The 15487-nt window shown below is 41.2% G+C and overlaps 1 protein-coding gene across 1 annotated transcript; it reads right to left on the bottom strand.

Moving 5' to 3' along the window:
- Window positions 1–7834: 7834 nt before the first annotated feature.
- On the bottom strand, window positions 7835–8623 carry LOC132490542 (proline-rich protein 23C-like). Its single transcript, XM_060098868.1, has one exon. It carries the CDS (start codon window positions 8621–8623, stop codon window positions 7835–7837), a length of 789 nt encoding a protein of 262 aa, XP_059954851.1.
- Between the last annotated feature and the right edge of the window lie 6864 nt (window positions 8624–15487).

Here is a 15487-nt window from a genome sequence, read left to right as displayed (position 1 = left end):
TTCAGGGAACTAAGATCCCCGTGTGCTGCGGGGTACGGCCAAAAAATAAATATTGGCTGTATTCCCTGTGTTGTACAATATATCCTTGTAGCTTAATTACTTTAAACATAGTAGTTTATACCTCTTCATCTCTTACCCCTATCTTGCCTCTCCCCACTTGTAACCACTAGTTTGTTCTCTATATCTGTGAATCTGTTTCTTTTTTGTTATATTCACTAGTTTGTTTTATTTTCTGGATTCCATGTTTAAGTGATAACATAACAGTATTTGTCTTTCTCTGTCTGACTTATTTCACTATGCATAATACCCTACAAGTCTATCCATGTTGTTGTAAATGACAAAATTTCACTCTTTTTCTATGGCTGAGTATATACATACACACAGACACACACATGCATATATATATCACATCACATCTTCTTTAGCTGTTCATCTGTTGATGGACACTTAGGTTGTTTCCATATTTTGGCTGTCATAAATAATGCTGCCATGAACATTCAGCTGCATGTATCTTTTCAAAGTAGTGTTTTTGTTTTCTTTGGATATATACCCAGGTGTGGAACTGCTGTATCAAATGGTAATTCTATTTAGTTTTTTGAGCAACCTCCACACTGTTTTCCACAGTGGCTGCACCAATTCACATTCCCACCAACAGTGTACGGGGGTTCCCTTTATTTCACAACCTAGCCAACATTCGTTATTTGTGGTCGTTTTGATGTTAGGTGTTCTTACAGGTGTGAGGTGGTATCTCATGGTGGTTTGATTTGTATTTCTCTGACGGTTAGTGATGTTGAGCATCTTTTCATGTGCCTGTTGGCCAACTGTTATGTCTTCTTTGGAAAAATGTCTGTTCACCTCTTCCGCCCATTTTTGTTAATTGATTTTTATTGGAGTGTAGTTGATTTACAATGTTGTGTTAGTTTCAGGTGTACAGCAAAGTGAATCAGTTATACATATATCCACTGTTTTTCAGATTCTGTTCCCATATACGTTATTACAGAGTACTGAGGAGAGTTGTATAAACTTTTTTTTTTACATCTTTATTGGAATATAATTGCTTTACAATGGTGTGTTAGTTTCTGCCTTATAACAAAGTGAATCAGTTATACATATACATATGTTCCCATATGTCTTCCCTCTTGCGTCTCCCTCCCTCCCACCCTCCCTATCCCACCCCTCTAGGTGGTCACAAAGCACTGAGCTGATCTCCCTGTGCTATGCGGCTGCTTCCCACTAGCTATCTGTTTTATATTTGGTAGTGTATATATGTCCATGCCTCTCTCTTGCTTTGTCAGAGCTTACCCTTGCCCCTCCCCATATCCTCAAGTCCATTCTGTAGTAGGTCTGTGTCTTTATTCCTGTCTTACCCCTGGGTACTTCATGACATTTTTTTCTTAAATTCCATATATATGTGTTAGCACATGGTATTTGTCTTTCTCTTTCTGACTGACTTCACTCTGTATGACAGACTCCAGGTCCATCCACCTCATTACAGATAGCTCAATTTCGTTTCTTTTTATGGCTGTGTAATATTCCATTGTATATATGTGCCACATCTTCTTTATCCATTCATCCAATGATGGACACTTAGGTTGTTTCCATCTCTGGGGTATTGTAAATAGAGCTGCAATGAATATTTTGGTACATGACTCCTTTTGAATTATGGTTTTCTCAGGGTATATGCCCAGTAGTGGGATTGCTGGGTCATATGGTAGTTCTATTTGTAGTTTTTTAAGGAACCTCCATACTGTTCTCCATAGTGGCTGTACCAATTCACATTCCGACCAGCAGTACAAGAGTGTTCCCTTTTCTCCACGCCCTCTCCAGCATTTATTATTTCTAGACTTTTAGATGATGGCCATTCTGACTGGTGTGATATGATATCTCATTGTAGTTTTGATTTGCATTTCTCTAAAGATTAATGACGTTGAGCATTCTTTCATGTGTTTGTTGGCAGTCTGTATATCTTCTTTGGAGAAATGTCTATTTAGGACTTCTGCCCATTTTTGGATTGGGTTGTTTGTTTGTTTTCTATTGAGCTGCATGCGGTGCTTATAAATTTTGGAGATTAATCCTTTGTCAGTTGCTTCATTTGCAAATATTTTCTCCCATTCTGAGGGTTGTCTTTTGGTCTTGTTTATGGTTTCCTTTGCTGTGCAAAACCTTTGAAGTTTCATTAGGTCACATTTGTTTATTTTTGTTTTTGTTTCCATTTCTCTAGGAGGTGGGTCAAAAAGGATCTTGCTGTGGTTTATGTCATAGAGTGTTCTGCCTATATTTTCCTCTAAGAGTTTGATAGTTTCTGGCCTTACATTGAGGTCTTTAATCCATTTTGAGCTTATTTTGGTGTATGGTATTAGGGAGTGATCTAATCTCATACTTTTACATGTCCCTGTCCAGTTTTCCCAGCACTTCTTATTGAAGAGGCTGTCCTTTCTCCACTGTACATCCCTGCCTCCTTTATCAAAGATAAGGTGACCATATGTGCGTGGGTTTATCTCTGGGCTTTCTATCCTGTTCCTTCTGCCCATTTTTAAATCAGGTTGTTTGCTTTTTCCTATTGAGTTGTATGAGCTGTTTATATATTTTGGATATTAACTCCTTATTGGTCATCTCATTCCCAAATATTTTCCCCCATTCAGTAGGTTGTCTTTTCATTTTGTTGATGGTTTCCTTTGCTGTGTGAAAACTTTTAGGTTTAATTAGGTCCCATTTGTTTATTTTGGCTTTTGTTTCCTTTGCCTTAGGAGACAGATTAAAAAAATATACAGTAAAGATAGAAAATCAACCATGTACAAAGCTAGTAGGAAGGTTAAAAGCCAAAAGTAGTAATATCATCTGTATCTACAGTAAGCAGTTTGGGGATACACAAAATAATTAGATGTAAAATATGATGTCAAAAACAGTAATCATAAGGGGAGGAGAGTACAATTGTAGGGTTGTTAAATGCATTTGAGATTTGAGATCAGCAACTTAAAACAATCACATATAACAATATATCACTGTATATAAACTTCATGATAGACACAAACAGAAAAATCTATAATAGATGCACACAGAAAAAAGAGGAAAGAATTTGAACATGACATTAAAGATAGTCATCAAATCACAAGACAAAAGAATGAAAGAAGAAAGGAAGAAAAAAGCACTACAAAACAACGCCAAAACAATTAATAAAATGGCAATAAGAACATACACATCAATAATTATTAAAAGTAAATGGACTAAATGCTGCAATCAAAAGACATAGGGCGATAGATAAATAAGGACCTACTGTATGGCACAGGGAACTATATTCAATATCTTGTATATAATAACTTATAATGGAAAAGAATCTGAAAAAGAATATATACATATATAGATCACTTTGCTGTACACCTGAAACTAATACAACATTGTAAACCAACTATACTTCAATAAAAAGTTGTTTGTTTTGAAAAAAAAAAAGAGTGGCTGAATGGATGCAAAAGCAAGACCCATATATATGCTGCCTACAAGAGACTCACTTCAGATCTAAAGACACACACAGACTGAAACTGAGGGGATGGAAAAAGGTACTCCATGCAAAAGGAAATAAAAAGAAAGCTGGGGAGCAATACTTATATCAGACATAGACTTTAAGAGAAATAGACTTTTGTGGTTTTGATTTGCATTTCTCTAATAATTTGTGATGGTGAACATCTTTTCATGTGTCTAATGGCCATCTATGTCTTCTTTGGAAGATGTCCTGTACCCATTTTGGGGTTGTTTTATTTTTGTTGTTGTTGTGAGTTCTTTCTATATTTTGGATGTTAACCCCTTATTGGATATATGATTTGCAAGGATCTTCTTCCATTAGGTAGGTTCCCTTTTCATTTTGTTCCTGGTTTCCTTTACTCTGCAGAAACTTCTTAGTTTGATGTAATCCTATTTGTTTACTTTTGCTTGTGTTTCCCTTGCCTGAGGAGACACATAAGTGGAAAAGTGTTCTGCGCTCATGGATTGGAAGAAATAACATCGTTCAAATGTCTATATTACCTAAAGCAAACTTCAGATTCAATGCAATCTCTATCAAAGTCCCAAGGATATTTTTTGCAAAAATAGAATAAAAAAGTCTTAGATTTACATGAAAACCTAAGAGACCGTGAACAGCCAAAGCAATGCTGATAAAAAGAACAAAGTTGAAGGTATCACACTCTCTGAGTTAAAACTATATTATAAAGCTACAATAATCAAAACAGCATTATATTTGCAGAAAAGCAGATACATAGGTCAATGGAACATAATTGAGAACCTGGGAGTAAACCCATATATATATGGATAATTAATTCATGGCAAGGAAGCAAAGAGCGTATAATGGAAAAGGACAGTCTCTTCAATAAATGGTGACGGGGGAACTTCCCTGGTGGTGCAGTGGTTTAAAATCCATCTGCCCATGCAGGGGGACACGGGTTCAATTCCTGGTCTGGCAAGATCCCACATGCCACGGGGCAACTAAGCCCGTGTGCCACAACGACTGAGCCTGTTCTCTAGAGCCCACGAGCCACAACTACTGATCACCTGCTCTACAGCTACCGAAGCCCGTGTGCCTAGAGCCTGTGCTCCGCAACAAGAGAAGCCACTGCAATGAGAAGCCCATGGACTGCAATGAAGACCCAACGCAGCCAAAAATAAATAAATAAATAAATTTAGATTAAAAAATGGTGTTGGGAAAACTGGACAGCCACATGCTAAGAAAAAAAAAAAGAAACTAGACCACTATCTCACACCACACACAAAAGTCATCTCAAAATGCATTAAAGACTTCAGTGTAGGGCTTCCCTGGTGGCGCAGTGGTTGAGAGTCCGCCTGCCGATGCAGGGGACACGGGTTCGTGCCCCGGTCCGGGAAGATCCCACATGCCGCGGAGCGGCTGGGCCCGTGAGCCATGGCTGCTGAGCCTGCGCATCCGGAGCCTGTGCTCCGCAACGGGAGAGGCCACAACAGTGAGAGGCCCATGTACTGCAAAAAAAAAAAAAAAAAAAAAAAAAAAGGGCAGAAGACCTAAATAGACATTTCTCCAAAGAAGACATACAGAAGGCCAAAAAGCACATGAAAATATGCTCAATATCACTAATTACTAGACAAATGCAAATCAAACTACAATGAGGTATCACGTCACACTGGTCAGCATGAGCATCATTAAAAAGTCCACATATAATAAGTGCTGGAGAGGGTGTGGAGAAAAGGGAACTCTCCTACAGTGTTGAAGGGAATGTAAATTGGTGCAGCCATTATGGAGAACAGTATGGAGATTCCTTAAAAAACTAAAAAGAGTTGCTATATGGTCCAGCAGTCCCACTCCTGGGCAAATATCCCGAGAAAACTCTAATTTGAAAAGATACATGCACCCCAATATTCATAGTAGCACTATTTAAAATAGCCAACTGGCGACTTCCTTGGTGGTGCAGTGGTTAAGAATCTGCCTGCCAGTGCAGGGGACACAGGTTTGAGCCCTGGGCTGGGAAGACCCCACATGCCGCCAAGCAACTAAGCCCGTGTGCCACAACTACTGAAGCCCGCTAGCCTAGAGCCCACGAGCCACAGCTACTGAGCCCACATGCCACAATTACTGAGGCCCGTGCACCTAGAGCCCGTGCTCTGCAACAAGAGAAGCCATCGTAATGAGAAGCCTGTGCACTTCAACGAAGGGTAGCCCCCGCTCGCTGCAACTAGAGAAAGCCCACATGCAGCAACAAAACCCAACACAGCCCAAAATTAAATAAATAAATGAAAAAAAATACCCAAGACATGGAAGCAACCTAAATGTCTATCTACAGATGAATGGATAAAAAGATGTGGCATACCTATACAAAGGAATACTACTCAGCCATAAATGAGAATGAGATGATGCCATTTGTAGCAACATGGATGGACCTAGAGATTATCATACTAAGTGAAGTAAGTCAAAGAAAGGTAAATATCATATGATATCACTTGTAAGTGGAATCTAAAATATGATACAAATGAACTTATTTACAAAACAGAAATAGACTCACAGACATAGAAAACAACCTTATGTTTACCAAAGGGGAAAGAGGGTGGGGGAGAGATAAATTAGGAGTTTGGGATTAGCAGATATAAAACTATTATGTATTCAATGTAAAACAGATAAACAACAAGGTCCTACTGTATAGCACAGGGAACTATATTCAATATCCTGTAATAAACCATAACCATGTAAAAGAATATGGAAAAAATATATATAACTTTGCTGTACACCAGAAAGTAGCACAACAATGTAAATCAACTATACTTCAATTAAAAAATAAAATTAAATTAAAAAATGTGCTAATGAACAGCTGAATCAAATATAAAAGGAATAACAACTTGATTGGCAGAGACCTCTTGCCTGCAACAACAATAAAAAATGGCAGAACAATGGAGTAATGTCTTTAAAGTACTTAAATAACACTTTAGAATTAGGAATGAATATATAATAAAAATTTTCAGATATACAAGACTATGAGAGTGTACTACACAAAACATGTTGAGATTTACAAAACCAAGATAATTTGCTACACATAGGGTATAGTGGAAAGAACTATTAAAGTATATTCTTCAGCAAGAAGAAAATTGAGGCTAGACTTTGAGAGTGGAATATAAGAATAAAAAGGTAGAGAGGAAATGGTTAAAGCATGTTGGTGAATATAAATAGTATTGATGTTTAAAAAAACTGAAACCATCTTGTCTTCAGCTTTACCTGTAGATTTTATTTCTTTTATAAAAATGTGAAACAAATATGGTAATTAATTAATGTTTTATTTTTAAATTTTTAAATTTATTTATTTTTGGCTGCATTGGGTCTTTGTTGCTGAGCACGGGCTTTCTCTGGTTGCGGTGAGCGGGGGCTGCTCTTCGTTGAGGTGCACGGGCTTCTCACTGCAGTGGCTTCTCTGGTGGCGAAGCATGGGCTGTAGGTGCGCGGGCTTCAGCTGTGGCTCATGGGCTTAGTTGCTCCACGGCATGTGGGATCTTCCCGGACCAGGGCTCGAACCCGTGTCCCCTGCATTAGCAGGCAGATTCTTAACCACTGCGCCACCAGGGAGGCCCCTAAATTAATGTTTTAAAAGTTAGAGGTTTGATTTACAAAAGAAAAAACTCGGGGTAGAATTTAGAAGGTATGGATAATGTGGAATAGCAGGAATGCAAACATTTTACATCAGTCTCTGAGTCAAAATAACCAGAGGAACAGATTCAAAAAGGAAATGTGTATCCTAATACATGCTGAAAACATCTGATAAAATCCAGCATTTATTCATAATGAAAAGTGAACTTGACTGGAAGAGAACTTCCTCAGGTTAAGAGGAAGCTATGAACAAACATCATACAATTATGTATAGTAACCATCACACTATTTTGCAGCTTTCCAGGAGAGCAGCTCAAAACACCAAGAAAGAGAAAAGCCATGGCTAAAAATCTTTATAAATTCATGGGAAAACATATAACATGAGAAATCCAGTTATTTATTGGTTTGGGGAGAAATAGGGTAGCAATAGGGTATGGTGCTGGAGAGAGTAGAATTTGAGAGAAAATAACTGACGCAAACGAGCGGGAATGGATAGGCCTGAGAATGATGTTTAAAATCTGAACACACACTGTCCGGTATCCCTGGGCAGATTTTCCATTTCAAAGCTGAGGTCTAGAGTCTGCTTTCTTTTCCTGACATAACTTCTCCTGCTACTATAGCCAGTCTGGAGGGGAAAAGGAGTTGTTGGCCCACGAGATGCTTAATTTCCAGGTTGTAGGACATTCAGTGTAAAAGACGCCGGGAAATGCATTGGGCCTCCAGTGTGTGTGTGTACCGGGGTGGAGTTCATTCGGGGAACAGACATCTCTGGGCCTTGCGCTTAGGACCATAAGGGCGTTGGGGGCGCTCGTGAGGACCCGGAATAGGAGAGGGAGGTAGAGGTTGGAGTGGTGAGTCCGGAAAGGGCTCCAGAAGGTGCATGTCCAGGTTGTCGTCGTGGTGAGGAGAGCCTTTCTCTGGACTAGGATTGGGCGCCCAAGGACAGGGCTCTGGGACAAAGCCCTGCGCGCTGGGTCCCGACACCCTTGCGGTGATGCTGCGGAGCTCAGCGACGGAGCCGGCTTCAGCCTCCATCCCAGGCGGCAGGAGCTCGGCATCTGCTTCCTCCCTGTTGACCTCTTCTTGGCGGGCGATCTCTGGGACAGCTGCGCAGAAGAATCCCGGCTCCAGGGCCATGTACTCCCCTGGAGCGCTCAGGAAAGCGGCCCGTTGCAGGCCCTGTCCCCACGGGCCTTCCACGCCCCAGCCCAGGAGGGCCTCGGGGACCAGCATGAGGATGTGATCTCCGAGAGACACTTGCAGCACGGACGTGGGCTCGGGCTCCAGCAGCACGTCGACGTCATCTAGGGGCAGGTGCAGGGCACAGCCGGCGGGCAGGACCACTACGGAAGTGAGCGCGTCCGCGGCCGGAGGTCCCGTCAGGTTGTCCAGGCTGGGCGCCGCCTCGGACTCGGACTCGGACTCGGGGCCCTCGGGCTCCTCCGTTCGGCGGCGCTTGGCGGGGCCGGGTCCTTCGGTCTGCGGTCCCCACCAGTCCGCAGGGTAGGCACTGGGGCTGCGGGACCGGCTGCCCATGACCTCGACCGACGGACGGCGCCCCCGGGGCCTGGCAGAGGGCGAGGGCCGCGCTCGATCCTGCACGCTGTGACGGGTTTCAACGACGGCTGAGGCAAGCCGGGGCGGGGCGGCGCGATGCGGGGACGGCAGGACGGCGCGGTACGGGACGAGTCCTCGGAGCTCCGGGGCTGCCTCCTGCAGTTGGTCCTGCAGTTCAGGTTTCTAAGGGAACGGCGTCTGGCGCGGGGCTGGGGCTGGCGCCTTCGAATCTTCAGCTCGTCACGCCGATTCGTCTACGCAACAGACAGCGAGAGATGTTACAGGTGAAGCCAGTGGAATCCTAGTCGCAAAATGTCACGCTAAGCTCCGCCCCCTCCAAGGCTCCGCCCCGTAGACCTCGCGGTATCTGTGCTGCCCAACAGCCGGGGCTGTGGTTGGTAGAAAGCTACTGTTAAAGTCCTCCAGGGGCCAGAATACTCGTGTCCTTCATTTTTAGAGAAAAAAAGATACACCGCAAATGGAACTTTAAATATTAATCACCTTTAAGGTTAATATTTTCCTTTGATTTCAGGCATTCTAGAGAAAAAAACCACTCAAATAGACCACCCCCTTGGCAACATAAAACGGACCTATCTAAATGTTCCATGAAGTTCCTTTAATGCTTGGCCTATCATTTCAGAAGTAAATGGAAAATACTCATATATGTTTAGGTAAAGTTCTGTCTTAATAGTAAAATATTTGTGGCAGTTGCTTCCTGAAGATAAAAGCTGTTATAAAATTAAAACAATCTTAGTATAATTAAATTGTTTTATTCAGTATTTATTATATGTCAACCATTCTACTGAGGTTTAAAAAATGATCTTTATTTATTTCATTTTATTTTATTTTATTTATTTATTTATTTTGCGGTACGCGGGCCTCTCACTGTTGTGGCCTCTCCCATTTCGGAGCACAGGCTCCAGACGTGCTGGCTCAGTGGGCATGGTTCACGGGCCAACCGCTCCGCGGCATGCAGGATCTTCCCGGACCGGGGCACGAACCCGTGTTCCCTGCGTCGGCAGGCGGACCCTCAACCACTGCACCACCAGGGAAGCCCTGATCATGTTTTTGAAAAAGTTTTTTATTTTTATGTATTTTTGGCTGCGTTGGGTCTTTGTTGCTGCTTGCGGGCTTTCTCTAGTTGCGGCGAGCGGGGGCTAGTCTTCGCTGCGGTGCACAGGCTTCTCGTTGCGGTGGCTTCTCTTTGTTGCGGAGCACGGGCTCTAGGCACACGGGCTTCTGTAGTTGTGGCACGCAGGCTCAGTAGTCGTGGTTCTTGGGCTCTAGAGTGCAGGGTCAGGAGTTACGGCACATGGGCTTAGTTGCTCCACGGCTTGTGGGATCTTCCCGGACCAGGGCTCGAACCCATGTCCCCTGCATTGGCAGGCGGATTCTTAAGTATTGCGCCACCAGGGAAGTCCTGGTGGCGCAGTACTTAAGGTATGTACTAAAAGCTGTACACTTTTAATATAAACAACTTGAGTTTGTAGATAAGTATACACTCGTGAAACTATCACCACAATCAATACCATAAAAGTATCTATGACCTGCAAAAGTTTCTTCCTGCCCTCTTTGGAAAAAAAAATGATCTTTTTTACTTTTCACAACACCTGAAGCTCAGAGTGGTCAAGTGAGGTTTCAAGAATTAAATATGTACCAAGTTTGTGTTAGATATAGGCATCCAATGCAGACTTCTCTGGTTTTAAATCATGAACTCTTAACTCATACATTTATTGCATACACCTAAGAGTGAATTACTAATTGGTCCTGTGTGTGTGTTTTCAAGTTAATAGGTAGGGACATCCCTGGTGACGCAGTGGTTAAGAATCTGCCTGCCAATGCAGGGGACACGGGTTTGGTCCCTGATCTGGGAAGACCCCACATGCTGCAGAGCAGCAAAACTACTGAAGCCCTTGTGCCTAGAGCCTGTGCTCTGCAACAAGAGAAGCCACTGCAATGAGAAGCCCATGCACTGCAACCAAGAGTAGCCCCTGCTGGCCTCAACTAGATAAAAGCCAGCATGCAGCACCGAAGACCAGACACAGCCAAAAATAAATAGATAAATAAATAAACAAACAAATAAATAAATTTAAAAATTATTAAAACAATTAAAAAAATGTTAATAGGTAACGCCTTCCTCTTTTTGTTTTTCTCAAACTATTTTTCACAGTTTAAACTCCTGTGAGCAGAGTATGTTTCCATTTCATTACATCCTTGTAAACATTTCTTATTGATAGACTCTTAACTGTTTTCCAACCTGGTGTAGTAAAATGCTACATCATTGTGTTTTCATTTTGCATTTCTGATTGCCAGTCAAGGTGGATCATTTTTTTCATATGCTTATTAGCCAATATTATATTTAATTCTTTGAAATAGTCCCATCTTCTTTTTTTTTGACTTAAAAAAATTAGGTTTCAACTTTTCCTCCAACTTTTTGCAGTGCTGGTTCCTTCTTCAAAGACCAACTCTGAGGGCACTTTCTTGAAAAGGGCATTTCTGACCATTTTGTTTGGAATGGTTTCTTCACTTACTCTCTATCTCATCCCTCTCTCTATGGCCTTCATAGTATTACCACATTCTGTAAATAAACAAAATATTGTTTAAAGACATTGGGGTTCAGTCATACTACTACCAGTCACTTATCAAATGTATGTGTAGCAAATGTCTCTATCACAGCCTTTGAAGACTTTAGCACTTGATTCACTGTAATTCTCACTCACTCCATACCTGCTGTAATTTGTGGTGAGTTTAATATTGTCATGGATCCCTCCTGCCCCCACATCTTGGCTTCTCAGTTCTCTTCCTCTTCAGTAATTTTGTCCTCCCTCCTACCTCTTTGGCTCACACTCTTTACCTTGTCATTATGAAACTTATATGGTAGTCATCAGTTACATCCATTAGACTATAACTTAATTAGTAAATAGTAAACTGTAGACTGCCTTCACTGGTCAAGCTCACTTTAACTGTTTTTACAAAAACTTGCATATCCTCCCAGCATCATGTAGCCTAAACAGTAAGTTACAAGGCCTCTTCACGACCCGTATAGATAAGTACCTCTGATGTAACAGTGTTATGGTGTTTGCCCGAGTTGTTTTTTTGGAACTTGGAGTCAGTTGTCCAGTTTGAACTTCAGCTGGTTAAGACTGGTTGGGACAACCGACTCTCCCCTCGGGCATGCGAGAGTGTCTGATCGGTGGCCATTTGATGTCAGAGGGCCGAAACCTCCACCCTAAGAATATGCTAATGTCGCCATTTTCTGAACATGCATCCTCTGAAGAAGCATGTAGCTTAGTTGCACCTGCCGAGAATAACGATACATCTTTTTTTAAAATTTTATTTATTTATTTTATTTATTTATTTTTGGGTGCGTTGGGTCTTCGTTGCTGCATGTGGGCTTTCTCTATTTGCAGTGAGCGGGGGCTTCTCTTCGTTGCAGTGTGCAGGCCTCTCATTGCGGTGGCTTCTCTTGTTGTGGAACACGGACACTAGGAGCGTGGGCTTCAGCAGTTGTGGCAAACGGGCTCAGTAGTTGTGGCACGCAGGCTCTAGAGTGCAGGCTCAGTACTTGTGGCTCAAGGGCTTAGTTGCTCTGAGGCATGTGGGATCTTCCCAGACTAGGGCTTGAACCCATTTCCCCTGCATTGGTAGGCCGATTCTTTTTTGTTTCTTTTTTTTTTTTTTTTGGTAGGCGGATTCTTAACCACTGTGCCACCAGGGAAGTCCCGACCTCATCTTTTTCTTATTTCCAGTCACCTTTCCCCACACTCCCTGCACCTCAGGCCACCCTAATTCTTTATTCAGTAAACATCCCTAGCCCCTGGCCTTTGGGGAGATGGATTTGAGATTTGTTCTCCTTTCTCCTTGCTTGACTGCCATGTGAATAAACTCTTCCTCTGCTGCAAACCTCTCTATCTCAGATTTGGGCTTTCTGTGTGTGAGGCAAATGAACGTGGCTCAGTAACAATTACTCCAAATTGTGTCCCCCTCTATAATCACAATTTAAAAGATTTATTCTCAGAGGAGTGGCTACCTCCTAAATTTCTAGCTTAGCCCTTTACATATCCAAACTCCATCAATCCTTATGCCCTTCTGGAAAAATTCATCTTTTCAGTGAAACTTAAACTATCAGTTCTTCCCTTCCCTCCATAACTGGAACTTAAATTCCACAGATAGTCATTTTAATCATTGCTATATTTATATCTTTTTTAAAAATTATTATTTATTGAGGTAACATTTGTTTATAACATTATATAAGTTTCATATGGACAACATTATATTTCTACTTCTGTACACACTACAGCATGCTCACCAACAAAGATTTAGTTTGTATAGTCACCACAGAGTTGGTCCTCTTTATCCATTTCATCCTTTCCCCTCTGGTAGCCACTACTCTGTTCTCTGTATCTACATGTTTGTTTTGGTTTGGTGTGGTTTGTTCATTTACTTTGTATGTTTTTTTAAAAAAAATTTTATTCCATATCTATGTGAAATCATATGGTATTTGGCTTTCTCTAGCTGACTTACTTCACTTAGCATAATACTCTCAGTGTCCATCTATGCTGTGGCAAATGGCAAGATTTTATTTGTTTTCTATGGCTGTATCTATATTGTATATATTGTGTTTCACATGTTCTTTATTCATTTATTGGTTGATGGGCACTGCGGTTGTTGCTATATCTTGACTATTGTAAATAATGCTGCAATGAGCTTGAGGGTGCATAAGTGTTTTCAAGTTAGTGTTTTCATATACTTTGGATAAGTACTCAGAAGTGGGATAGCTGGATCATATGGTAGTTCTATTCCTGAATTTCTAAGGAATCTTCATACTGTTCTCCATAGTGGCTGTGCCAGTTTACATTCCCACCGACACCGCATGAGGGCTCACTTTTCTCCACGTACTCGCCAACACTTTTAATTTCTTGCCTTTTGATAAAAGCCATTCTAACCGGTATGAAGTGATATCTCATTGTGGGTTTTTTTTTTTTTAGTTTTTTAAAAATTGAGGTATAATGGAGTTACAGTGTTATGTTTCAGGTGTACAACATAATGATGAACAATTCCTAAAGATTATACTCCATTTATAGTTATTATAAAATACTGGCTATGGGCCCTTGCCTGGAGGTCCAGTGGTTAAGACTCCATGCTTCCACTGCAGGGGGCCCGGGTTCAGTCCCTGTTCAGGGAACTAAGATCCCCGTGTGCTGCGGGGTACGGCCAAAAAATAAATATTGGCTGTATTCCCTGTGTTGTACAATATATCCTTGTAGCTTAATTACTTTAAACATAGTAGTTTATACCTCTTCATCTCTTACCCCTATCTTGCCTCTCCCCACTTGTAACCACTAGTTTGTTCTCTATATCTGTGAATCTGTTTCTTTTTTGTTATATTCACTAGTTTGTTTTATTTTCTGGATTCCATGTTTAAGTGATAACATAACAGTATTTGTCTTTCTCTGTCTGACTTATTTCACTATGCATAATACCCTACAAGTCTATCCATGTTGTTGTAAATGACAAAATTTCACTCTTTTTCTATGGCTGAGTATATACATACACACAGACACACACATGCATATATATATCACATCACATCTTCTTTAGCTGTTCATCTGTTGATGGACACTTAGGTTGTTTCCATATTTTGGCTGTCATAAATAATGCTGCCATGAACATTCAGCTGCATGTATCTTTTCAAAGTAGTGTTTTTGTTTTCTTTGGATATATACCCAGGTGTGGAACTGCTGTATCAAATGGTAATTCTATTTAGTTTTTTGAGCAACCTCCACACTGTTTTCCACAGTGGCTGCACCAATTCACATTCCCACCAACAGTGTACGGGGGTTCCCTTTATTTCACAACCTAGCCAACATTCGTTATTTGTGGTCGTTTTGATGTTAGGTGTTCTTACAGGTGTGAGGTGGTATCTCATGGTGGTTTGATTTGTATTTCTCTGACGGTTAGTGATGTTGAGCATCTTTTCATGTGCCTGTTGGCCAACTGTTATGTCTTCTTTGGAAAAATGTCTGTTCACCTCTTCCGCCCATTTTTGTTAATTGATTTTTATTGGAGTGTAGTTGATTTACAATGTTGTGTTAGTTTCAGGTGTACAGCAAAGTGAATCAGTTATACATATATCCACTGTTTTTCAGATTCTGTTCCCATATACGTTATTACAGAGTACTGAGGAGAGTTGTATAAACTTTTTTTTTTACATCTTTATTGGAATATAATTGCTTTACAATGGTGTGTTAGTTTCTGCCTTATAACAAAGTGAATCAGTTATACATATACATATGTTCCCATATGTCTTCCCTCTTGCGTCTCCCTCCCTCCCACCCTCCCTATCCCACCCCTCTAGGTGGTCACAAAGCACTGAGCTGATCTCCCTGTGCTATGCGGCTGCTTCCCACTAGCTATCTGTTTTATATTTGGTAGTGTATATATGTCCATGCCTCTCTCTTGCTTTGTCAGAGCTTACCCTTGCCCCTCCCCATATCCTCAAGTCCATTCTGTAGTAGGTCTGTGTCTTTATTCCTGTCTTACCCCTGGGTACTTCATGACATTTTTTTCTTAAATTCCATATATATGTGTTAGCACATGGTATTTGTCTTTCTCTTTCTGACTGACTTCACTCTGTATGACAGACTCCAGGTCCATCCACCTCATTACAGATAGCTCAATTTCGTTTCTTTTTATGGCTGTGTAATATTCCATTGTATATATGTGCCACATCTTCTTTATCCATTCATCCAATGATGGACACTTAGGTTGTTTCCATCTCTGGGGTATTGTAAATAGAGCTGCAATGAATATTTTGGTACATGACTCCTTTTGAATTATGGT

The sequence above is a fragment of the Mesoplodon densirostris genome, chromosome 5 (genome assembly GCF_025265405.1).
Source record: "Mesoplodon densirostris isolate mMesDen1 chromosome 5, mMesDen1 primary haplotype, whole genome shotgun sequence".
NCBI classification, from domain to species: Eukaryota; Metazoa; Chordata; class Mammalia; order Artiodactyla; family Ziphiidae; genus Mesoplodon; species Mesoplodon densirostris.
Note: the sequence above shows the minus strand (reverse complement) of the source record. Positions and strands in the feature narration are given on the sequence as shown.